This window comes from Colius striatus, chromosome Z (assembly GCF_028858725.1).
Source record: "Colius striatus isolate bColStr4 chromosome Z, bColStr4.1.hap1, whole genome shotgun sequence".
In the NCBI taxonomy this organism is placed as follows: Eukaryota; Metazoa; Chordata; class Aves; order Coliiformes; family Coliidae; genus Colius; species Colius striatus.
The window spans coordinates 35,856,304-35,881,272 of record NC_084790.1 but is presented as its reverse complement, the minus strand read 5'-3'; the positions used below and the strand labels follow the sequence as shown (position 1 = coordinate 35,881,272).

The following is a 24,969-nucleotide window of genomic DNA, read 5'->3' as shown; positions in this document are numbered from 1 at the left end:
CCCCACAGATCAGAAAAATTCCCTTTGGTAACTGTACAGGCACAAGACTAGACCTGAATCTTTTTGGTGAAGTATAATTGCACCAAGATGTTGTGTTCTTATACATGCCCAGGATGGGATCCACATTCTGTCCCAAATGTTTTGGTATTGCTGGTAAAATTAAACATAACACAAAAATCCATCTTTATAGATCCCAATAATTCTAACTCCTGTGGCTCTGTTGTCATTATTGGCAACCATTAAATGATCAAATCCCAGCTATCAACTTTGCCATTACCCTTAACTAAGGGATTTGGTTTTAATGCATTTGGTACAGGCCATTGTGCCACATCTGATGGAACTCCCACCAAACAGGTAGAAAAAGGATTATCTGGAGTGGCCATTGATAAACATATTGTAGACTGATTGATTGCTTTGGCCAGTGTAAGCCACGTTTTGCTTGGGTTGTTGAAATTGTCTAAAACCATTTACTACAATCATTTGAAGCATCAACATAAACCACCTTTTAGCTTCTCAATGCCAAAATGTTCTGTTCTTCCAAGTTCCATTCCCGACACCCAAAACGCCTTAGAAAGCCTCCACTGTAAGAAAACCACTATTCATCATCACATCTACAGCAAAAGGCATAACATCACGACCAACAGTTTCCACACTCTTTGAGGCAACGGATTGAGGATGGAAAGGATGAGCCCAGCGGTCCGCGAGGGCTGGGGCCGACGGTCTCGGCGCGGTGTGTGTGGGGGGGCACCGGAGACACTGACCGGGCGCGGGAAGCGGCTGCGCGGCGGCGGCTGCGGATAGAAGGGGCAAGGGGGGGTCTGGCTCACTCCGTGCCGTCCCCGGCGCCGGCGGCGCAGTAGGTATTACGCTCTCCCGTGTTTTCTTTTTCTTCCCCCGCGTGCCCGATGGTATCCAGTCTAACATGGGGTCGCGCTCCCCCACTCTCCTCTGACCATCCTGCGCTGCACCCCCACCCGACTCCGCCCGCTCGGCATTCCCCTGCAAGTCGTCCCAGGGGTAACTCGGCGGGTTGGGCTCGAATGGGAAGCAGCTCTCCCGTGGGGGCTCTGCTCTGAAGCCCCTTCGCCTCTCTGACTTTGCAAAAACTCTTGTGTAGAGAAGAACCTTTTTCTTTTTTCTCGGTATCATCCGCCTCAGCGCCGCCCCCGGCGCTGCTCTCAACCCCTCTCCCGGCGCTTCTCCCGGCGCTACTCTCGGTGCCTCTGCCAGTTCACTCTCTGCCCCAGGGACAGGCTCACTAAGTGGCGGGGGGAGAGGCGGGGGCTCTTTAGGCCGGCACTCTTGTTCCCCAGGAGGGGCTGATGACTCATATGGTTCCCGTACTCCGTCCGTGCCTTCAGGGTCATTTTCTACACGCCGGGGGGGGGAGCACTACTTTTGAGACGACAGGAGCCAGTGGGGTGGATTGGAACCAGTCATGCTCATAGTTTTTATTCTTACTTTGTGCTGCTGATGCGTGCTCAGCAGCCTTCTTTTCTGCCTGATGTTGCAACAACTCATTGTGCACTATCCTCCAAAGCTTCCCTAACTTTTCAGCTATCTCATCGTCCTCCAGGGTAGCTTCCCACAGCAAATCGCCAAATTTACGCCATTTGCTCAATTCATGCACTCTATGTGGATTCTGAAACACTCCCTTAGCATACCCTTAAGCTAACAACCCTGGTAGGTCTTTTTGCAGATCTATACCCTTTATCTGCCGCTTCTGCAAGAATGCAGTAAATAAATCATATGCCGCTTGCCTTTCCATACCTATTTGTCAGCGCGCTGTTGCAGCCCTTCAAGGTCCGGCGGCACGTATTGGCCGGGCTCGTCTATACGGTCACCCTGGGCACGGCGTGTTCCCAATTTTCACGCTTATTGCCGTCCTTGCTGCATAGGACCCGAACCCCTTCGTCGCTCCGCCGTGGCGCCCGGTCGGTATATCACGTTCTTCGTGTATCGCGTCGGGGTCACCATTTGCTGAAGACGACGGGACACAAGCCCACCCTGTAGTGCAACAAGTCTCAACTTTATTTGCAAAGATACAGCTCTTTTATAGATACAATAATCAGGCTCATACATATTGCAAAAGCTAAGCTCATCATTGGTTCCCAGTTAGGTGCAAATCTCGCCCTTGTTTCAACAAACTCCAGATACTTGTGGCTGCTTAACCCAAACTAAGCTCCTGCTTTCTCATCCTGTTATCATACAGCTCTCTTGCTCTCACGGCCTTGAGCAGGAGTCCAATAGCTTATCGCTTAGTGCTTACTGCCTAACCAGCTGTATTCTATCATGTCCTCTTTTCTCTAGCCAAGTCTCACAAAACTCCCGACAATAACCATAGGATCATTTTTGGAAAAAGGTTTCTTCAGGGAAAGGTGGCAAACACCTGAACTCTTCCCAGATTAATTTTACCTTGCTATGAGTAGTAGGCAAGTCTTTTAATTGATTTTCCTCTTATTAGCACCGTACTCACAGAGTAAGTTTTTATTATTAACGCCTCTTCCTTTCTGTTTGTCCAGCGACCCATTTTTCCCTGAATGTTCGTGCATTCTTGTACCAGGTTTATATTTTCTGAACATTTCCACTCTGTATCCTATGTGAAAAGCTCAAGATTTAACCAAAGCAATCTCTTAACCATCTTACTATTAATGTTTCTCATTCTTATTTTCTGCTGTGCTTGTGTGCAGTCATGGAGTCCACCGTTTTCTAGAGCAGAATGTTGCTTTGCCACAGTTCATAGATAGTATTATATAATAAATTATTTATTTATTATAAAAACATAATATGATTGATAATATATACTATTACATGTAAAAGAAATTGTGTAATAAATGTACATTGATAAATGTAATCATGTATAATATAATTTACTATAAATTAGTAATTCTCTGGCAGAAATCAATTCAGCATCATTTTGTTTCCCACTGAAGCATGTACTAGCATAGTCTCAGATGTGTGTCTTACTGCAGTTACAGAAGAGATTTATGGAATGTAGCGATCCTTTACCCATGGGCTGTAGAAACGCTAGTTTCTACTCCGTGCAGTACTGTTGTATTCCCACTAAGTGGCATCAGGTTCATTGCTAGAAATCGAAAACTATGCAGACTATCTTGTGTGTGACCACAGAAGGAGAGAGAGAGAGAAATAAAAATGGCAATGACCACAATGACTCTCTAGTGACAGGAAAGAAAATCGTAATTTGTGCCAGCAGCATGTTGTGCCTGACTGCAATAGGTGCAGATAACTGCTGTGCCTACAACTCATTTACATAGACCCAAGTTCTCTAAAATGCCTGCAATGATAACTGCTACCAGTACTATCAAGTAGCAGATTGGCAGTGGCTACCTGAATCCTAAGTCAGGTCCTCAAATATATACTGCATCTTCTTTCAGGGATGCACCTGAAGCCTTACTTTGCAAAGAGGAGATAGCTTGTGTGAGGGTGGATCTCCATAAGCCACCTTCACAGCAGTTAGGTGAGGAATGTGGGTTATTTGGAAAGAGGGAAAAAAAAACCCAACCCAACCCTAGAAAGAAGTAACACCATGTTTTCTGCCTCCAGCTCCAGCAAGAAATGAGAACAGAAGTTACCCTAAATTTGCGGATAAGGAGAGATTCCTGAAATTTTTGTGCATTCAGGCTAGCCTCTTAGCAGAGAATAGGACAGAGAAATCCACCAAAGAGAAATCAGATCAATAAACACAGTCTATCTCATAAAAGAGTGACAAATAAGAAAGTTTAAATTTGATCATTGATTTTCCAGCTGTTCCAGACATTTCAGGAATAATTTAAAGTTAACAGAGGATAAGTACTTCTGAAATCATCTCATTCATCCTTGGTCCAAATATACTGATACTGAGAACTGTGTCAATGTGAGAGGATGGTATTAGTATGTAAGTTAGGAACTCTGTGTGTGTGTGTGTCTGTGTGTCTGTGTGTATCTGTGTCTGTGTGTCTGTGTGCGCACAGACACCCCTTTCTTCATTTCTTGGGAGTAGGCTAAAAAAAAGAGCTGAGCACATGATGCTTATAGGAAATTTAAAGATGATCTGATTAGTATTCTACTCTGTTGTGTGTGCATAGAGCTCAACATGGAAACAAAGCACAGGCCTGAACTAACTCTCTTGCCACTCAAAAAAAACCAAACACCACAAGTTAAAGAAAACACTGTCAATGCCTGCTGATTAGCTACCCAATTTCCCCATGCACCAGAGTACATTTCAGCAGGATCAGTTGGCTTTTCTAAGAGGATACTGACAAATGAATACAAATATTTTATGAATTTGCTCCAGAAAACATTGCAGCTGCTTATGAAATCACGATATTTTTACTTGTGAAAGTCTAGGATGTTACATGGCTGTCAGCTATTCCTGATGCTGCCTTGCTGTCTGTCACAACTGATCCTGGGTAGACAGTTGTCCTTGGTCTCTTCTAGATGAAGGTAAAGCCACCACATAACACCTTACAGTAACAAAAAGAGAAGAAATGAAGAGTTGGTGTCAAACTGAGTGCATGTCCACATTTCTAATCTCCACGGAGCATGACATCAGCAACCCATTACTCCTTCCATCTTGCAGAAGCTGTGACTAACGTGATCTAAAGCTGACATACCTGATTCATTTTTTTAATGTCCATTTCATATGGAAATTATGCTAATATAGTGTTTGGAATGAAGGTCTGTGTACTAGGCATGAAAGCATGGCTGGTGAACTTGCTGCTAAATGCAGAATATGTTTATTTAGTGTTTTTTATTTCTTAGTGTCCAGGATCCTTCAGACATTGACCTGGAATTCAAAAATGGTGCCTTAGGACTTCTTTAGTCATCAATACGCCTCAAAACTCAAAAGTCTGTACTCCCAAAACTAGGCTACTAGAAATGCTCTTATTTTATAGATTACGAGATTCAGTTTCTTCACCTTTCCTCGAAGATCTCTCAAACTCAGATCTATACATCATAATCAATTCACATGAAAACAGTAATCTTTACCACATAGGAAAATGGACATTGCCATTGTCTGCTGTCATCCTGCCATGTGTATGATTTGTAGTCATCTGCCACACTGCTGTCTTCTAATCCAGTTCCTGCTCTGATCCATAGTTTTCTGCCTCATATATATTTCCTAATTTTCCAACAGTCTCTTATACCCCTCAAACTGCTTACTTTGGTCTTCTAGGGCATTTTCTTCTTTTGGCTCTCTCTTTAGCAGTTCTATATTGGTCAACCTTACCTATTTCTTTCAGTATTGCTCCTCACAGTTGTCACATTACTAGTTTCCCTGTTACATTACCAGTTTCCCTGATTTTCTTTCTTTCTCCTTGCCATCCTCAGCATTTAGTCATGCCTTAATACACCTCTCAGTCTCTCATCTCTCTCTGAGAATCCATCTGTTCATCCCATCTTCGTCATCTTGCTCGCACATACTCTCAGTGACCATTCATACTCGAGCCTCACTTTTATCTCTGCATGCCTTCTAACTTTGTATTTCACTATACTGTTACCCTTGTTCTTTTCTACAGCTGTCCTCTAGCAAGTCACCTTTTCCTGTCTCCTTTTAATTTTTTTCGATATACTCATTTGCTAAAGTGCTTTGAAAAAATTAGCTGAGAAAATATATCGTAGGAAGTTCACATAATTTATCTCCTAACACAACATTCTTTTCCTTTTATACTGGGATTCCAATCTAGGTTGCAAAGTGGAGAAACAGAAGTGTTTCTTAAGCTAAGCAGTAGCGTTGCTTAGACTTATATCCACCTCAGATCCCTCTTCCCTCTCATCAGACTAGATTATCACAAATATTTAAGAATCCATTTAAAATGTCTCTTCTCCTACAACCTTTTAAGCAGCAGTGTTGTGTTGATTCCTAAATGAAGCCTGGGACTGGGGACTGGAGCAGGCTATAGCCAGCTCTGCTGGCTCTATCCAGGAGCCTCCTAGCATATACTCTTAGATTATGTTCACACAATTAGGTAAAACATGTGCGTCAGGCTCTTGAGATACACTTGGTGTATTTTGTATCTTTATTGCAGCAGTAAACTCAGTCATGACTTCACATACAGCTGAATTCAGGTGCTAGAGATATCCCACACGAAAGTTAACGATCTTGGCTGAAGAAATGTAGCTTTTCTATAGTCACTAGACTCTTAGGTACTCACTGCTTTTCATCTCTGCTTAGGTTTCAGTGCCTCTTCTTAGCACATCTTGTTGCTTAACAGTACACTTTTTGAACAAAGCTGGTTTGTAGAGTGGGCTTGAACTCCTAATTACCTTCTTTAACTCCCTCCCGCATGATAAGATGTATCACTAGATGCTTAGTTGACAAGATTGAAACAAGTTCCAGCACTGAGTTGATGCGATAAAGGCTCAAAGATGTATTTCCTTACATCTGTGCCTTGCCTTCAGCAGGAAGGTGGGCTGAGGAAACGCATGCAGAAGTGCTGCAGGGTCACTCTCCTGTAGTGTTCCCTGGTTGAACTTGTAGCAATTGCATTGACTTGTAATTTGGCTCCAACAAACACTGAGCAGCCTCTCTCATTACATCCATGACTCCTGAGACTGCGCTCAATATACCTTCTGTGCCTTTCTTCTCTACCCAACTGTCATTGTCGTTAGTGGGTGGAGTCTCACTCTATCCACATGAGAGTCTGTCTGGATCTGAAAGTTGTAGGCCTGCTTCAGCCAACTTCTTAGGTTTTGTGTTCTGGGAAAATCCAGCAAGAGAAACATCCTTGCTTAGTATAACTCACTATCTCTATAAACAAAAAGTTAGGTAAAGCAGTGATCTGGACAAGGTCATTCCCCAAGCCAGGAGACAAACAAGGCAGCAAAGTAAGACTTTCTCGTTTAGGTTATGCGGCATACTCTATTTATCTCCTTTGCCAAATCCTTTGCCGATCTGATCTCACTCAAGACCTGCTGTAGAAAGGAAGAAAAGGATACATGTCCAGTGGAGGACTACAAGGATGATTAAGGGACTGGAACATCTTTTATAGGAGAAGAGGCTGAGATTGATGGGACTGTTCAGCCTAGGGAAGAGATAGTTGAAGGAAAGCTTCTGAATGTGTACCAATATGTGTTGGGAAGGAATGGCATACAGGGAGCCAGCTTTTCTCCGTAATGCCTACTGAGGTGATAGACACAAATTAAACACCATGAAAATCCATCTGAACACAAGAGAAGCTTCTTTTAATATGAGGATAGTCAAACACAGGAATGAGATTCCCAGAGAGATTTTGGAATCTCCATCTGTGGAGAGATCCCAAATTTGACTGAGCACAGTCTGGGACAGCCTGTTCTAGGTCACATGGCTTGAATAAGGAAGTTGGACCAGATGATCCCAGGAGGTCCATGGCAAACAATTCTATGGTTGCCAAAAACCATAGGGTTGTTTTGAAAACTTTTTAATTCCCATACCCTATGTTTCCTTTCAGAACTGTTTCCTGACCAATAACAGGTGTAGCAAACTTAATGTTGGCGAAACCAGACAGGGGACCCTGTCAGCTCCTGCTGAGGAGAGGTCCATGTGTAGAGTTGTGAGTGCAAAGTCACTGTCCAGTATTCAATACATTGCAAGTGCAACATCAGTCTAATTGGACAGACGAGGTTGTATGTGCTGAGAAGCTGTCCAGTGCCATAGCTACTATCCAATGAACGATTTGTGCACCATAGTTTGACTACTAGATTCTGAGAAGGATTAGTTAAGGATAAAGAAAAGCAATGTTCAACAGGACAGAGACTTCTCATTGTACCACTTAATTGTGTATTCTCTGTGCTCCCCTTGCTGCTCAGTAGCCCAGGCCAGTTTGGGACACTCTAACTTGTCAAGAGCAGCAAGGAGTTACCCAGAGTGTACTTTGTTTGGCAATATAGACGGCTTTTTTCGTTAACTGACTTGAACCCATTGTCTGTGCCCGCCCCCCCACACCCCTCAGTCCCCACCATACCCTCTCTGCTGTCCCCACCACCTTCATCCCCAGCCCAGCTCACCCTCCACAGATCCCCTTTACAGTCTTTGGGTTCATGAAGTACAAATTAGCATAATCAGATTAGCTGCGTGGGGTTGTTCAGCATGGAGCTGAAAAGGAAGAAAAAGAAAATGTGGTTCACAAAGAAGCCCCGAGGAGAGCAGAAAGGGGTGGTATTGCTGTTGTGCTGTGGTGCTGAAAACTTGCACCTGCATAGCAAACAGATCCTCTTCTCACTAAGGACTCTCAGATGGTATTAAAGCATAGGAATTAATTGGGGGGAGGGTAAGGAGGCAGAAAGACAGAAGAGCTGGAATGGAGAGGAAAGGAGATATTCTATTAATTGAATTATCTGGACTGAGAATGTATGGCTTGCTGACAGTGGAAAACGCTGTTTGATTCCTATTCATCGTGGAGAGGAGTTCAGTTTGGTAATCTGGCCTATCAAGATAAGAGTTTTAAAGTCTCTGCAGGAGAGTGATAAGAAACTTGGTAGGAAAAAAGCAAACTGGTTAGGAGCAGGGGGGCTGGGCTGTGTCTGGATTTTTTTTTCTGGGAATTTTCGGTGGTGGTCTTGCATTGCTAAGTGCCTGCCTTAATTTTCTCCTTTCTGCTCTTGCTGGGAGAACATGCCCAGAGGACTCAAATCCATAGCCACAGTTTTAAGAGCAGCAATGAGCTTATATATTCAGGAACAAGAGATGACATGACTTGAAGGTGCCCGTTTTAAATAAAAAAATTCTTCAGATACCTTCCAAGGCTGCTTCCACACTGCCAGTTCTTCCAGCCAAATTCCCTGATCAGTCATCTTCGTCGTTCTCAGGTGTCTTAAAAGCATGCATGGAGATTACAAGAAAAGCACCCCAAAAGGCAGTGATGGTGACCCCAAAATGTGTAAAGTTGAGGCCTCAAGATCAAGAGTCTTACTGACAGCCTTAGTCATAGACATTTTTCAGTATTTCAGAGAGTCATGATAAAAGAAAACATAAATGTCAGGATAAGTCAGGCATTGAGACAGTATTTACGACAAGCCCCTGGCTAACTTGAACCTACAGTTTTAATACGAAATACTGTCTATGGTTTGACTTACTACAACACAGCAGAGAACTGCTGGAAGTATTTAACTAATGAAGTTGTGATAGAAAGCACAGAAACCTTTTTCTTTAGTATTATTTTAAAAGCATTTTCATTTCTTTTACTTTAGAAATAAATGATTACATTAGAACTATATTGTTAAAAGAAACATACAACTAAAATTATGCTGCTGTAGTTAGCTGCCGTGAATTTCTACCCTCAATTCTAAATCTGAGAGCTGAGGAGCACCTGTTTGCATTTCACATGTCTATGCAGATATGTGACCTTTGAGAGTGAGCTGTGCCAAACACAGTGGCTTGGCATGTTCATCAGACAGCAGCTGACTACTCTTCTGTGTCTGAAAATTTAGGGAAAATGTTTGCAGTGCAGTTCAGGAGGAAGAGCCAGAGTGGGCACCTCCTTTCAGCACTGGATTATTTCAGTTTCCATTCAAGTGGTAGGAATGCTTCCCAGCAGAACAGACTGTGCCAGCACAGCACACTTTTGGCAAGCCCGGTGTCATAAATTGAGACCACAACGGATCATAATCCAATTATAATTTTATTAATTGTAGCAAGTAGAATATGAGCAAAGACAGCGCTGGACGACAGGGGAGTCTGCGCTCCGCCAACTGCCGTACTAATCAGTTCAAACAGTCCCTTTTTTATACATTTTAGTCCGTGGCCGTGAAGCACTGTAGGTACTCTGCGCATTCTTCAGTTGCTGTGAAGGGGTCGTTTTCTGCCTTCCGGTGGTTGTTGAGTGAGGAGTCTTCCTCCTTTGTTCCTCAGAACATCCTGTAGTTATCTTTGAGCAGTATCTCTTTTGCTTGCATAGGTGGTATTGGTATGTAAAGGCAATTACACACAAGTGATGTCTGGCAGCTGTTCGCATATGCAATTTTCCTGTCTTTTGTTGTCTAACCTTTACATTGAGCTTAACATAAATCTCAATAAACAATACCTTAGTTCATAGTTTCTTACAATCCCCCCTTTTTCTTTTATCCTATTATTGTTTATTAGAAGCTATTTTCATTTTCGGCACTGCAGGTAAACCTTTTTCCACAATTTCGACACTTATTATAACACTCACAATACAATCCCTTACAGTTACAATCATAGTTTTCACATGGCATATCACATTCACAGTAATTCTCGTCATCTTCATCTTCATTAGTAGATACACTTTTATAATTTGTCTCAGGCCTCGTAGTTAGAATGAGTAGTTTAGCTATGTCAAACCGCTCCTTAACAAAATGTAAAATATAGCGTAATATGCATGGTCCAAATATAATCAACATAATAAGTGGTCCTGCTAAAGCAGACAATAAAGTGGTTAGCCAGGGTGAAACGTTAAACCAATTTTCATATTTATCTCCTGTTGTTTTCCACTCTGAAGCTATTGTCTCACAACCCCAACATCCACAATAATAATGTCCCGGGTAATTACAATAGCTCTTTCCAGGGTTTGAGGCTGGGCATATGTACCATGAATTGCATTGCGCTTGTTTTTTTTGTTTGTTTGTTTTGGGGTTTTTTTTGTTTTTTTTTTTTTTTTTTTTAGCTATTTGTCTATCAGGAGTGTCACATATAGCCCCTCGACAACCCGTTTCAAAAGGTATTAGTGAAAATAAATGTACAGTAAAATTCCAATTTCCTCCCGAAGCGCTTAGATTTTGTATGATCTTACTCTCTTCCAGATTATATATTTTCCAGAGCATCGGTTCATGAGGGTTTCCATTTACTTGGATTATTACTAAGAACAACACTAACGGTATACCAAGAGAAAGGGTATTTATCAATTTTGCTAATTTAAGTATGTTTTTACCAGTCCTGGGGAAGTTTGACCATTGCTGCTTTTGCGTCCCACTGTTCTGGTTCTTTTCTCCACAGTTTGTTCCTCCTCTGCCTCGCCCGTCGACTCGGTTGCTTCGAGCCACGGGGTGTACCATCTTCTCGGCAGCAAGGGAACTCTTCAGGAGAACAGCTGTTTTGGGCTTTCTGCCTGTTTACATAGGCTTCCCACTTCGCAGCTTTAACTAATGGGACAAACCAAGACACAGTTAGCACTTCCCTTCTGCACTTTATAGCTAGGATTTCAGCTACAAAGGGGACTGATTCGTTGAAATGGTAACAATAATATTGAGAGTTTATTCCTTTGGCAAAGATTTCCCACCACTCATGGGATTTTTGAGTAATTTCTTGTTTAGACTCTAATTGTTTTAATTTCCACTCAGTGAGAGTTCTTTGGATTCATCAGCACTGTGTGCAAACTCCTATTGGAGGGTGTTCACATTCACAGTGGGTCCACCATTTATCCTGGCATACCTTACTCCTAAAACAAGTAAATGGATAACGATTACAGTTCAAAGATTATAATTCAAATCATTAAGCCCAATTCATATACTCTGAGTGCATATATTATTTACATCAGTATATCCTCTATATTCAATATTTTATAGTTGCATAAGTTTAGTAATTTACTTCAGCACACTTTGTACGCTTCCATATATAATAGATAAACAAAGAAATAATTATTGCAAATGTAAACAACAACACACACTTTATACCGAAAGGTAACACAACAAAATAATCAAATAAAGTCTTTGTCATTACGTTATCTTTTCAGGGTTATCTTGGTGTCACCTGGAGTACTGATTACTTTCCAGTGGGGTCTCGTTACCGGGCCTTTAATGTGACTGGCATGAGTCCATCCACGCTCAGCAGTCCGGACAGCTGTTTCTGTTGTAAGCAAAACAAGATAAGGTCCCTCCCAATTGGGCTTTAGGGTTTCTTCCTTCCACACTTTAATCACCCAGGTTTAACATTGTGAATTTTTAAGTCCAACGGGGGTCGTTGCACAATCAGTCCATGTTCCCAGAGCTTGTTACGATGTGCTGCTAATTGCGAAACATATTCATTAATTACAGGATCTCGAATTAAAACATTTGTTTGTGGACTTTCAATTCTATATGACATTCCATACACCATTTCAAATGCTGATATTCCCACATCTGCTCGGGGCCTGGTTCTGAGAATTAATAGTGCCATGGGTAGGCACTTAATCCATGATAATTTGGTTTCTATCATTAATTTAGTCAAAGTAGTTTTGATTTCTCCATTCATCCTTTCAACCTTTCCCAAATTTTGTGGATGCCATGGCGTATGGTATTCCCACTTAATACCCAAGTTTTCTGTTAGATCCCTAACAATTTTTGACACAAAATGTGTTCCCCTGTCCGAATCGATTACATCAGGTACTCCATATCGAGGTGTAATGTGTTCAAGTAATATCTTAGTAACTTGGTTAGCAGTTGCCTTGGAGGTAGGAAAAGCCTCAACATAATGTGTTAAATGATCCACCATTACTAATAAATATTTATAACGCCCTACCCTAGGTAGTTCAGTAAAATCCACTTGTATGTGTGAGAAGGGTCTATATGTTGGGGAACGTCCTCCAAGAGGTTTTCGTCTCATGTTGTTTCAATTAACCCTTTGACAGATCTCACAGGCTGCTGTGACCGTTTTTGCTATGTTATATACACCTATACATGCAAATTGTCGATTGAAATGATCAACTAACGCCTGGGTTCCCCAGTGTGTTTTACTATGTATTTTTGAAAATATTTCGAGTGTTATGCCCTTTGGCAAGACTTCTCTCCCATCCGGCAATATGTGCTTCTAAGTCTGGCCTAATGCGTGTTTGCTGTTCAATTGTTTGAAAACAATTGTGCAATAGTTCATTACCTTCTCCTGGGTACAAAAATTCCGCGGGGTTAGCTGCTCCAATAGTTTTCAAAGATAGTTTAGGGGATTCTATAAGTATCCCCTCATACTTTAATAATTGGCTATCTGTAAGCCATTTCTCTGCTTTTTGTTGTAACACTCCCCTGATGTTATGAGGCGCATATAAGACAACTTCTCCATTAAAGGTAATGCGATTTGTTTCTTCAAGTAATAAGGCAGCAGCAACAATGATTTGTAAGCAGCTCGGCCAACCCCTGCTCACAGGGTCTAACAGCTTTGATAGGTATGCCACCGGTTTCTTTTGTCCGGCCCATTCCTGAGTTAATACTCCGAATGCTGTTCCTTCATGTATGTTAATAAATAAATGGAACGGCCGCTTTAAATCTGGTAGGCTTAAAACCGGTGCTTGACTTAGCTCCCTTTTGAGGCTGGCAAACTGCTCTTGATCCTGAGGGGTCCATTTAGGTATTCTGTCTTTAGACAGTTGTTCATATAAGAATTTAACTTTAAAGCTATAGTTCTCTATCCATTGCCTACAATACCCAAATAGCCCTAATGCCTGTTGAATTTGTCTCTTAGTAACAGGCATAGGTAATTCCAGAATTCCTTTAATGCGCTCTGGATCCAATATCTTTTTTTCCGTTAAACAAATAATGTCCCAAATATTTCACTTTTTCCTCCACAAATTGTAACTTTTCTCGTGATACCCGTAGTCCCTTTTGTGCAAGAAAGTTTAGGAGTCGAATGCTTTCTTTTCTTACGTCTTCCTTATTATTCCCTGCTATGAGCAGATCATCTACATATTGTAACAGCACATTTCCCGTTTGTGCCTGGTATTCCTTTAAGAGCTCTTCCAGGGCCTGTCCAAACAGATTAGGAGACTCAGTGAACCCTTGGGGGAGCACGGTCCATCTCAATTGCTGTCTACGGCCTGTTTCTATGTCTTCCCATTCAAAGGCAAAATAATCACGGCATTCTTCTGCCAGTGGACAGGCCCAAAAGGCATCCTTTGAATCAACCACACTATACCAGGAGTTATGGGGTCCTAGCTTGCTTAGCAATGTATATGGATTTGCTACTACAGGGAACCGGGTGATAGTTCTTTTGTTTATTTCCCTTAAATCATGTAAGAGCCGATATTTCCCATTAGGTTTCTTTACAGGCAGAATGGGGGTGTTAAAGGGTGACATACAAGGCTCTAATATTCCTTGTGCTAATAATCGATCAATTTCTGGTTTTAATCCTCTCCGTCCTTCTAGGGATATGGGATATTGCTTTACCCTCACAGGTATGTGGGGTTCAGAAATTTGGATTTTAATCGGTGGGATTTCCAATCTACTAATTGTCTCCGGAGAGTACCAGACATCGGTGTTAATTTGTTTTTGATCATCCATGGTCAAAGGATAAGCAGACACTGTTAGCTCTTGATTTTTTACTTTAATTTCTAATTGCAATTCAACAATTAAATCTCGTCCTAGCAGATTAAATTCTGCTTCAGGGACGAGCAAGAGTTCACCCATTCCAAATTTATTTTCAGTTTCGAATACCACATTTTTGATTTTACTTACTTTAAAGGGTTCTCCTTTTGCCCCAATCACTTGTACTTTTTTTCAGGGGATACTTTACATCCCTCAGGTATTTGTTTAATAGTCGATTTCTCAGCCCCAGTGTCTACTAAAAAGGTGAACTCTTGTTTATGGGGACCTAATTTTATTTTTATTAAGGGCTCATGATGACTCCGGTCCCCTAAAATATAGAGCCCCTGACTCTCTTATTCTGTCTTTAACATTTCCTCATCCCTGATCCTTTCTCTGCAATCCTTCTTTATATGTCCATTTTTTTCCACAGTAAAAACAACACCTCTGTTCCTTCTTTACTACTACATTCCCTTGTTTCGTTCCAGCAGCAGTTTGTCTTTTACGATCCTCTCTGACCGCTGCTACCATCATTTTCACTTGCCGCTTGCTGCTCTCCTCCTCTCGCCTTACATAGACTTTCTGGGCTTCCCTCAATAATTCATCCAACCCTCTCACTTGCCAGTCTTCTAACTTTTCAATCTTCTTTCTGATATCTTCCCATGATTTTGCTACAAACTGAGTTTTGAGGAGTGCTTGCCCTTCGTCAGGATTTACCCCGGAATACAGCTGAAGGGCTTTCCTCAGTCGTTCTAACCACTCAGTAGGGCTCTCATCTTTCTTTTGCACTTCATTAAATGCTTTATTGATATTCTGGCCACGGGGTACTGTTTTTCTAATTCTCTGAATTACTATATTTCTCAGGTCCTGCATATGAGTTCTATGCACCGGATCCTGATTATCCCAATTAGGTCTTTGGAGTGGCCATTTAATATTTGCTTTAGGTCCCTGGGCATGTTGAGCATCCCACAATCTCATTCCTGCTCGTCTAATCATGTTTCTTTCCTCGTTAGTAAATAATTGACCAAGAATAGATTGCATTTCATCCCAAGTATAAAGGTTTGGTCCCAAAAGGAGGAGGGGGAGACTCTCGTTCCAACTCCGGTGGGGGAGTGGACGCCCTGGGGACCTCTGGAGGGGCTGTGGGAGCAGGAGATAAAGTCTAGCCCCTGGTCTTTTTAGCCATACTTCCGCATATTGACTTTCTTCCGGGTTAAGAGGTTTTTTATTATTAACCCAGAGATTTAATTGTTGTCTTATCCAATCTTCTTCTGGCCCGCAGACTAGCCAAAAGGCATTTTCAGAAATCTTCTTCCCTCCCCATATCTTAGTACAGTATTCTATCATTTTTTTGCTTATCTTTCCCTAGTGTTTCAGGGAAATATCTCCAATTGTCTAAGATATATGCCAGAGGGGTATCCTTAGGTACAGTAGGTACCCTTCCCATGGGAGTCGAAGGCTTGCTGCCCTTCGCCCCCATCTTCTGGATTATCCACAAACACACACTCACTTGCTCCCCTTGTTCCTGGCCCAGTCCCTCGCGGGAGATGGGAAACGCAGTACTTAAGGGTCCACACTCGCTTGGTTCAGTGTATCGAACCTCTCATTTGTTATAATCCAGGATACCCAATCCCGCCCGAACGGATAACCCGCGAAAAATTCGCAATATACTTACGCGTCCTGCGTCTTCGTCCGGACTCCCGTGCACAGAATTTTTATGGGATTTTACCGGTTTCCCCTTTGCTCATTATTCTAGAATTTAGGTTCGTCGGTAAGGTTGAGGTAGGCTGTCAGTCGCGGGGCCGCGGATTGCCGCGGGGCGCCTCCCCGGAGGACTGAAGCTCACCGTTCCTTATCCGAGTCACGGCACCAAGAAATTGTCATAAATTGAGACCACAACGGATCATAATCCAATTATAATTTTATTAATTGTAGCAAGTAGAATATGAGCAAAGACAGCGCTGGACGACAGGGGAGTCTGCGCTCCGCCAACTGCCGTACTAATCAGTTCAAACAGTCCCTTTTTTATACATTTTAGTCCGTGGCCGTGAAGCACTGTAGGTACTCTGCGCATTCTTCAGTTGCTGTGAAGGGGTCGTTTTCTGCCTTCCGGTGGTTGTTGAGTGAGGAGTCTTCCTCCTTTGTTCCTCAGAACATCCTGTAGTTATCTTTGAGCAGTATCTCTTTTGCTTGCATAGGTGGTATTGGTATGTAAAGGCAATTACACACAAGTGATGTCTGGCAGCTGTTCGCATATGCAATTTTCCTGTCTTTTGTTGTCTAACCTTTACATTGAGCTTAACATAAATCTCAATAAACAATACCTTAGTTCATAGTTTCTTACACCGGCCTGCCAAGTTCACTCTCCCTGTCAGGAGCTCTCAACTGGCAACTGACTTTTTACCATCCATTCCTGTGGAGATCACTGCAGAGCCTTTTAGCAGGGCCAGATACTTCCTTCTGAAACAACTTTTAACCCACAGGCACTAAAACACTTTAGGCCACAGTCAGCTGGTCTGAGCTTCTGTGCTTAGCTGTGTCTAAGAGCCTTCGCTCAAGGTGCTTTCAGGAATTGCAGTTTCCTCTTGGGAGTCTTCAGGTCTTTCCAGTAAGTGCAAAGTTTTTTAAGGTATGAATTTAATACTGTATAGTAGCCTTCAGTTGTGGAAATCTAGAGGTTATGTTTTGTTTGGTTGTAGGACTGTGTATCAGAACACAGTAATTCTGCTGTGTTTGAAGTGAGGTTTACTATCAGCTGCTCTGAGCCCTTCTCAGCTCCATGACTGTGTGCTGCTGTCTGATGGGGTTTGCCTAATATAGTCACCAAGAGAAAATCGATGCTAAATGTTGTGTACTCCCAGAGTTGGAGGCAGAATGCCTTCCTGGAGACTTCCTGACTTTAGCTTTCCATTAAGGTTTTAGACTATCTAAGACAGAGTGTCTTTCAAGGTGCAGAGTAGGAAATTTCAAAGAAAGTGTGGGATCTTCCCCGGGTCTGTGATGTGATAGTGTTGTTCACTGTGCCACCTGCCTGCTGTAATGGTACAGGAAGGTGGGTGCATGGCAAGCTTCTGCTGCCATCTGCATGTAAATATCTCTCTGCATGGTTTCTTGCCAAAAAAATTTTGAACCTTCATCCAAGGCCCAGTGCAGTCTGTGCTGAGATCCATAGAAGCCTCACTGGCTTCTTTCTGCCCTTCATCCTGAGCCACTTTGATGCTAATTTGTGGCATTGATGCTCAGCAGGGAAGATGTACCCACGGTTCATTGTTCTTTGGCTTTTTGGTTTTCAGGGCCTTTTGGCTTTCAGGCCTCTTCAGGGGCTTGGGAGTCCCTTTTCCAAAGGACACTCCGACAAAGGCTTATCGCAGGATCCTCCATTGTGCACTGTTGGGTTTGCAATCCCTGTCAGCAAAACAAACCGTGTAGAGATGGGATGTGCATTCATTTGCACACATAAGAGGGTAGGGGCAGAACACAGTGGGATGAGACTAACTTATTTTTTATAGAGAAGAGCTGGAGCAACCCAGAGTGCAATAAAAGTGCCATCCATAGCTTATGGGCAGAATAACAATGAATACATTCAACCAGACATAGTTATTGACTAGATACAGGTCAATCTCTACCTTCTGTAACCCAAATAGTTGTTTGAGCTGCCTCCTCCACCCACCTTCTCCTCTCTGATTCTCTCTCAGCACCTGCTGTATTAAAAATACAATTACTCCTCTGAAAAGTGACAGATTTAGACCCTGTCACTTTGTCGATGACCTTTAGATTTAAGACTGCCTTCCAAGTGACCCCTGCCCCACAGGTCAGTAGTTAAGTCGCCCATTCTGTCCACCTTATTTTATCATTCAGCCTTCAAAGAACAAAAGTCAGATCTGCCTTGTTCACCCTGCTTTAGCCATGGTCACTGCACATCATTCCCTAGCAGCAAAGAAATTTGTGGGAGGCAGTCAGATACTGGAAGTTACTAAATGGTTCGTGAATCTTATGCGTCTGAAACAGATCAGTCCTGCAGCTTCCGATTCTTGCTCAGACCAAGGTGCTGGGATGGATCTTAGTGTGTCAAAACTGTTCTGTTTTGCTATTTAATTTCTCTGGTTCAGGAATCCCATTGGTCTCCCTCTGCTATGTTAATTGTACCTTCCTCCTCCTTGATTTCAACTCAGTACAACTAACAGGGCTGATTAGTACATGTCTCACCACAAAGTGTTCCTCAGCACGGGCAACAGTCTAGAAAAAACAAGGCACCATCCAGACCTAGGATTTTGCTGTGTAATGCTCAGCACAAGCACCATATGTTCACAACAGCTGGGATCTCAATCCACTGAATCTCAGGCTCAAACCTAGATTACAGGCTTGTCCTTCCTCTAACCACCATCTGGCCATCACTAGGATTTGTCCACAAGACTACAATGTCTTTGCAAGACACAGTTTCTTTCCTTGCCCAACTCAAATATCCAACTTCAATTGCACTCCATAGCCACAAAGGAGATACTGATGAAGTGGACATGATGAACTGCAGTCTGCACAGCAAGCTTGTTTCTGGTGATGCATGGGTTACACTTAAGGACAGTGAACATTGCAGCTCTCCTGGCATCAGTTCTGTCAGGTTCTGTGATAGCTGGAGAGTGGCACTTGTCTCCTACTGTTCAGCCTTTGGATAAAGTAATCTTCATTTGATCTGAAATGTGGACCTATATTCTTGTGTAGATCCTATTGGAAATTCCAAGTAAGCTAATACTTAACTGGGATTTCTGCATCACAAAGGCACGGGAGAACACCTAACATACATCCTCTGTGCCAGCTAGGACAGGACTATCTTGTCTTGGAGGGAGCCATGGCTCTCTTAACTTTACATCATGCCTTTTTGTATCAGCAGATACCAAAGATGCTTTTAGAAGATGCCATCTTAGCTGGTCTTCCTTGCATTATTGGCAGCCATATCCTTACAAAAAAAAAAATCATAAAAGGAAAAAAAAGTGCTGTTTACACAACTCTATTTAGCACTGCTAGTTAGAGATCCAGTCAGGACCTTAAGACTAAGGACATTTTTGTCATTTATACTAATATTTTTCCACTGCTTCAATATGTGAAAGACACATCCAGCCACCTGCAAAAGACTTGGTACATCTCTGTGACCGTCGTCTCCCAGCACAGAACCACGTTAACATAGTTATGTCATGCCCACTTCTTCTGGAGCCATTGTCACATGTTCCTGAGTGTAATAACAAATTTGACATTACTTGCTGTAGCAGAGAGGCCTCTCTGAGGCAGCATTGTCTTGCTTAGTATAAAAACAGACTTTGAATCTCATTTTTGTGGATTTCATAAATACATAATGGCAGAATCTTAAGGGTTGGAAGGGACCTCAAAAGATCATCTAGTCCAACCCCACTGCCAGAGCAGGACCACTGAGAGCAGGTCACACAGGAACTCGTCCAGGTGGGTTTTGAATGTCTCCAGAGAAGAAGACTCGACAACCCACCTGGGCAGCCTGTTCCAGTGCTCTGTCACCCTCACAATGAAGAAATTCTTCCTTGTGTTTCTTTGGAACCTCTTATGTTCCAGCTTATATCCATTGCCCTTTGTTCTATCATTGGCCATCACTGAGAACAGCCTGGCTCCATCCTTCTGACATCCACCCTTTATATATTTGTAAACATGAATGAGGTCACCCCTCAGTCTCCTCCAAGCTAAAGAGCCCCAGTTCCCTTGGCCTTTCATCATAAGATAGATGCTCCACTCCATCATCTCTGTGGCCTTGCACTGAACTCTCTCCATCAGCTCCCTGTCCTTTTTGAACTAAGGGGCCCAGAACTGGACACAATATTCCAGATGTGATCTCACAAGGGCAGAGTAGTCTCTTGAGACAGTACCTTTCTCCAGCAGAAATCCCTCTCTTGGTGTACCATAGAGAAGTGTCAGAACTGTGAGACATCTAGTTAAGCATGAAACTGAAATTGGGCCTGTGTCACAGTAATTTCCCACTCATACCTTCTGCATCCTTTGTCATAGTGTTTTGTCTCTTTCTCCCAGCCTCATATTTAGATGGCAATTAGGTTGTTTCCTCCAAGTGTTGGCCAGAAAGAGACACTTTACATCTAAACTCTCCTCAACTTTGGAGTAACTCAGAATCTGAGTCCAGTCCGAATTTGTAGGTTGTCCCTATCTGAACCTCTCCAAATAACACTAGAGTAAAATCAGAGCCGAAATGAATTCTTTAGAGTGATTTCTCATTTTTAAGATAGAGTTGGTTAAAATGTTTTGAGTTGTGAATGTTTCGAGGTCTAATACAATGCTGTTGCACAGTGAAATTTTACTTATCAGACTTTTCCAAGAGCTGGTCAAAATCTTAGCAGGTAGCTTGACATATATTTCAACCAAAACCTCTAGGAAATCATAATAAACAAAAGAATTCCTGTCATAGAGGCATAGGTTTGCTTTGATTGGAAAAGACTTCTAAGATCATCAAGTCTAATCACTAACCTAACACTGCACACTACTAAACCATGTCCCTCAACACCTCATCTACATGTATTTTAAATGTCTCCAGGGATGGTGACTCCACCATCTCTCTAGGCAGCCTGTGCCAGTGTCTAAAAACTCTCTCACTGAAAAAGTTCTTCCTAATCTCCAATCTAAACCTCCCCTGGTGCAACTGGAGCCCATTTCGTTCTTCATCATCTGATCATGTTGCTTCTAACATCAAGACTCTTGAGCAAGTGTTGCACAGTAGAATGATCCTCTACTGGAAATTACCTTGTAAATTTTTGTTATGCTCTTTTTTTATATGTTGTAATGTTTTTGGTATCATCTACCAAGTGGTGTGCAAACATAAAATCAAGTTTTAGAGAAGTTTAAAAAGAAAAAATATTATTTCCTTAAATAATTTATTGCAAATATATTAGGTGTTAAATAACATATCACAAAGTGTGATCAGTTACATTGATTTTTTTCATGATTATACAGATAAGAAATTCACAAAACATGGAGAAGAAACTTGACCAAACAATCCAATCTTTGGTAGATAGATCTAGTGAAATGGATGCTGAACATGAGAGTAAGGAGCTCCTAAATGAAAAGGAGAACAAAGAAAGTGCTGATATGAACCAAAGCAATAATAAGAAAGGAAGCTTTTTAGGACAGCCAATAGAACAAGCATGTTGTGTTACAAAATTGCCAGGTTTTCTTTTCCCTTCTCTGGACAATAACCTGCTCACAAGATGCTTTATCTTGCCTTGGTGATGTGTGCAAGTGGCTGACAGACCTAATAGTAGCACCACGCCTCACCAATAGCTGCTGTGATTTACTTGGGCTAATTTATACTGCTGTAACTGCCAGTAAGTCAACGGAAAGCCAGGAGGGAGGCCGATCATTACCTTTGAGGCTCTGTGTCTCCATTCAGTGAGATTAAAGTGAGCAGAGGCAGGGAGAAAGCAGGACTGATTTCACCAACCATGCAAAAGGCTCTTAGTGCATTTCCACTCAGCTGCCCTCCAGTGCCATCCTTGGCCCTGGCAGCTCCAAAGTGCGGAGATAAGCAAACTGAAGATTGACAGAAACAGAACACACTCACCACAAACCCTTTCAGCTTAGGGTTTTTTTTTTTTATTCTTTGGGGGGGTGGGGGTGTTGGCAGGCAGGGAAGGCCTAAATGTATCCACTGGCATGCCTCTACCTTACAGCAGCAGCCCTGGATGGGGGTTTCTGTCAGACCTTGGGCTTTGCCAACGCACAGGACAGCACAGTACATGCTTATCAGGAGCCAGCCCTGGCTTCTTTGGTGCACCTGATGGCTAGTTGAACTTTAAAAGGTACCTCAGTTTGGCTGCCAAATTCCCCCAGGCAGAAGGGCTATATGTGTTATCTGCACCTGAAGGCAGGTCATTGTCTTATGAATAAACAGAAACAACCAAGGGATATGCCTTGTCACAAATGAGCTCCATTTCTTGACCAGTGGTGAATTATTGTCCTTTCAAAGAACTGATAGGTACCTTGGTTAATGGCTAAATCAAAAGGACCTGTGTCAGCAGGAGCAGGATCTGACCAGGAAGCAGTTCTTAAACCTGGTGTTTAAGAAGTGATGTCTTCTGTTGCTCTGGGCAGTTGTATAACTTGCATAAGCAGTCACAGACCTCTCTTGGCACAGGTTGTAATTCAGTCAGGAAATTAAATTGATTTATGAGCAACAACCCACAATGGTCACCTTCATGCCTCCTTTCATCATGCTTATCATCTAAGCACCTACATCATGGTGGTTGGCACTCCCTACAGGGAACTGATCCACTGAGTCAAGAAGAAAACATTTACATCCATTTCTTTGTTGTTATCCCATCAACCCTTTTGGGATAATGTCCATATGGAGGAACCATAGCTACAGCAGGCAAAAGCAGGGAGTTTGAAGGCAGTCAGCTGGGCAGGCAGGCAGCATGACCTTGGTACCCCACCTGAGGCAGCCATCAGTCCAACATCAAATGCAGCCCAGCATCATAGCACCAGGATCCTATAGGATTGCAAGGACATGTGTGCAGCTCCAGTGCCATCAAAAGCAGAGCTGACTCAGGAATTCAATGCCCAAGGCCCGTGGCACAGGGCTCTGCAGTGAAGGGGCACCGCAGTGATGCAGTGGTACATGCCCTGCACCTCTGTCAGGATCAGGCATGCCACAGCTGCTTCTACACCCCAGCATGGGAAGGGGCATTGAATGCTGGTGTTTCCATAAAGGTTTCCCTCCCAACACAAGAACTCTCCAATTACTACAGCTGTTGAAGAACAAAGATATTTAGCCACAAACACGTTTGATGGGCTTTTAAGGTAGCTGGAGCAGCTTCCTTTGAATGTACACTGTCACTACTATGAAGGAGGTTTGCTCTGCCTGTTAAACCCACTGAAATTCATCTATGACTATGTCTTCTTTTATTTTAAAGGAGCATATTTTGCTTTAACCGAATGTTTAATTTTGTTTAATAGTGTTTTGCTCTGACACTAAGGATCCCTCCAGTCTGATGGAGAAAGATATAGCCAGGTTCAAGGGCTATATTTAAAATTAAAAAAGCCAAAAAAAAAAAACCAACCCCAACAAGCTGGAAATAAGAGTCACAGGCTCAAGGGTAGGTGCAATTGGCCCCTGGAATCACTTGTGAAGGACCATGGCAAGTATCACAGCTCTCACCATCTTTCACTACTGAGACCAGATGTCTGTCTTGGACAAATTTTGTGTGCAGTCATCATTCTTGAGCTCAGCAGTGTTTTCTTGAAATGGCACAGGACAGTATTCTCTTTCCCTTGCCAAAGACACTGCATTAATTTTTGCAATCTGATTTATGAAGGAGACCAGGGCAGAAAGCCCTGTAGCTTAGACTCTGCTGTGACAGCAGTGAGTCCTTTCCAGTTCCCAGGTGCTGCAAGTTCTCTAATTGGAGTTCCAGGTTGTTGTCTGGCCAAGGGCTTCCTTTCCTATTAAATGAAAATGTGTAACAAATAAAACATTAATAAAGATAAATAAATAATCACAACCCAAAGACTCTGCAAAAAGAGGGTGACTATCAGAATAATGCTAAAACCACATATCTCGTCTGCTACGATGATGCCTCTGAAAAACACTCTACTATATTGCTGCTCATACCAGGAGCATTACAGTTTTCAATCAGTGTCAGGTGCTCCATGCTTTGCAACCGTGGGGCTTGCTGGAAGAGCCCCAGGATGCTGCCCCGTGCTGCCACTGCTGTCTGTTGCAGGCCTGGCTCTCCGAGGACCTTGACAAGGAAGTTGATATATCTCATAGCTAACCGGAGCGTCTCGTTCTTGCTCAGCTTTTTGTCTGGGGGGTGGGTGGGAATGAGTTTCCTCAGCTTGGCAAAGGCGCTGTTGACATTCTGCTGCCTCCACCGCTCCCTGGTGTTGGTGAAGATCTTCCTTGTCATTCTCAAGATGCTGCAAAGTAAATGAGATGGTGAATGAATGCTTGATACCCCTGGCTGTCACACCAGCTGCTGTTGTGGGGGCACTGTGTCAGTGGCTGGGGCACAGTGGGGGTGCTGGACATTTCTATTGTTCCCCCTCGTCCTGCATGTCCTGCACAGAGTCACTCTAATTACTAAAGTCATATCCCCATTCGTAGACATGATCATCACAAACATTGCATTTGCAACCAGATGCTGGAGTCCAGGTAGGACTTTACAAAGGAGTAAATGGAGTTTAATTTCTTCATACAACCATTCAGTGCTGCTACAAGTCCAGCTTCTCCAGGCTTCTGAGAGTTCCCCTGCAGCAGAATTCCCAACAGCTGACACGCTAGCTGTGCCACCTGCTGCTTTTTAGAAGGGAAGGCAGGGAGGCCCCAGGGCAGAACATATCCAGACTGCTTTCCCAGTCCCTGTTCACACCTTCTTGGGGGCTGTCCCCAGCTGGCCCAAGCTTAATGATTCATGGCTGGAGCTGAGCCAGGTGGACCTTTACCTTGGGCCTTCAGTAAGCACACAGCCAACAATACAAACACATGTGATCATGCTTATTTCAGAAGACTTCTCCAGGGAAGCAACTGCCTGATTCTCTGCCCAGCCCTCACTGACTTCTCGCTGCTGGTGGCAGACATTCTCCAGTCTGATACATCCAGGCTTCTGCTGTAGCCTCAGAGCTGCCAAGACTAAGCCAGAAGTGCCATGAGGGAGGCTGGAGAAGGAAAGTGTCATTCCTACAAAATATGCGGGTATCCCAGCCAAAATGTCCATGTATTTGTTGGCTGACCACCTTGCCTCACAGAGA

The 24,969-nt window shown here is 42.9% G+C and overlaps 1 protein-coding gene across 1 annotated transcript; it reads right to left on the bottom strand.

The window, feature by feature from the left end:
* Positions 1 to 23,783: 23,783 nt before the first annotated feature.
* TAL2 (TAL bHLH transcription factor 2) lies at positions 23,784 to 24,128 on the bottom strand. Its single transcript, XM_010207076.1, has one exon. The coding sequence runs from the start codon at positions 24,126 to 24,128 to the stop codon at positions 23,784 to 23,786; it is 345 nt and encodes a 114-aa protein (XP_010205378.1).
* Between the last annotated feature and the right edge of the window lie 841 nt (positions 24,129 to 24,969).

Bases quoted from the DNA above. Each gene is read 5' to 3' on its own strand.
- TAL2 (XM_010207076.1), bottom strand. From the start codon at position 24,128: ATGACAAGGAAGATCTTCACCAACACCAGGGAGCGGTGGAGGCAGCAG.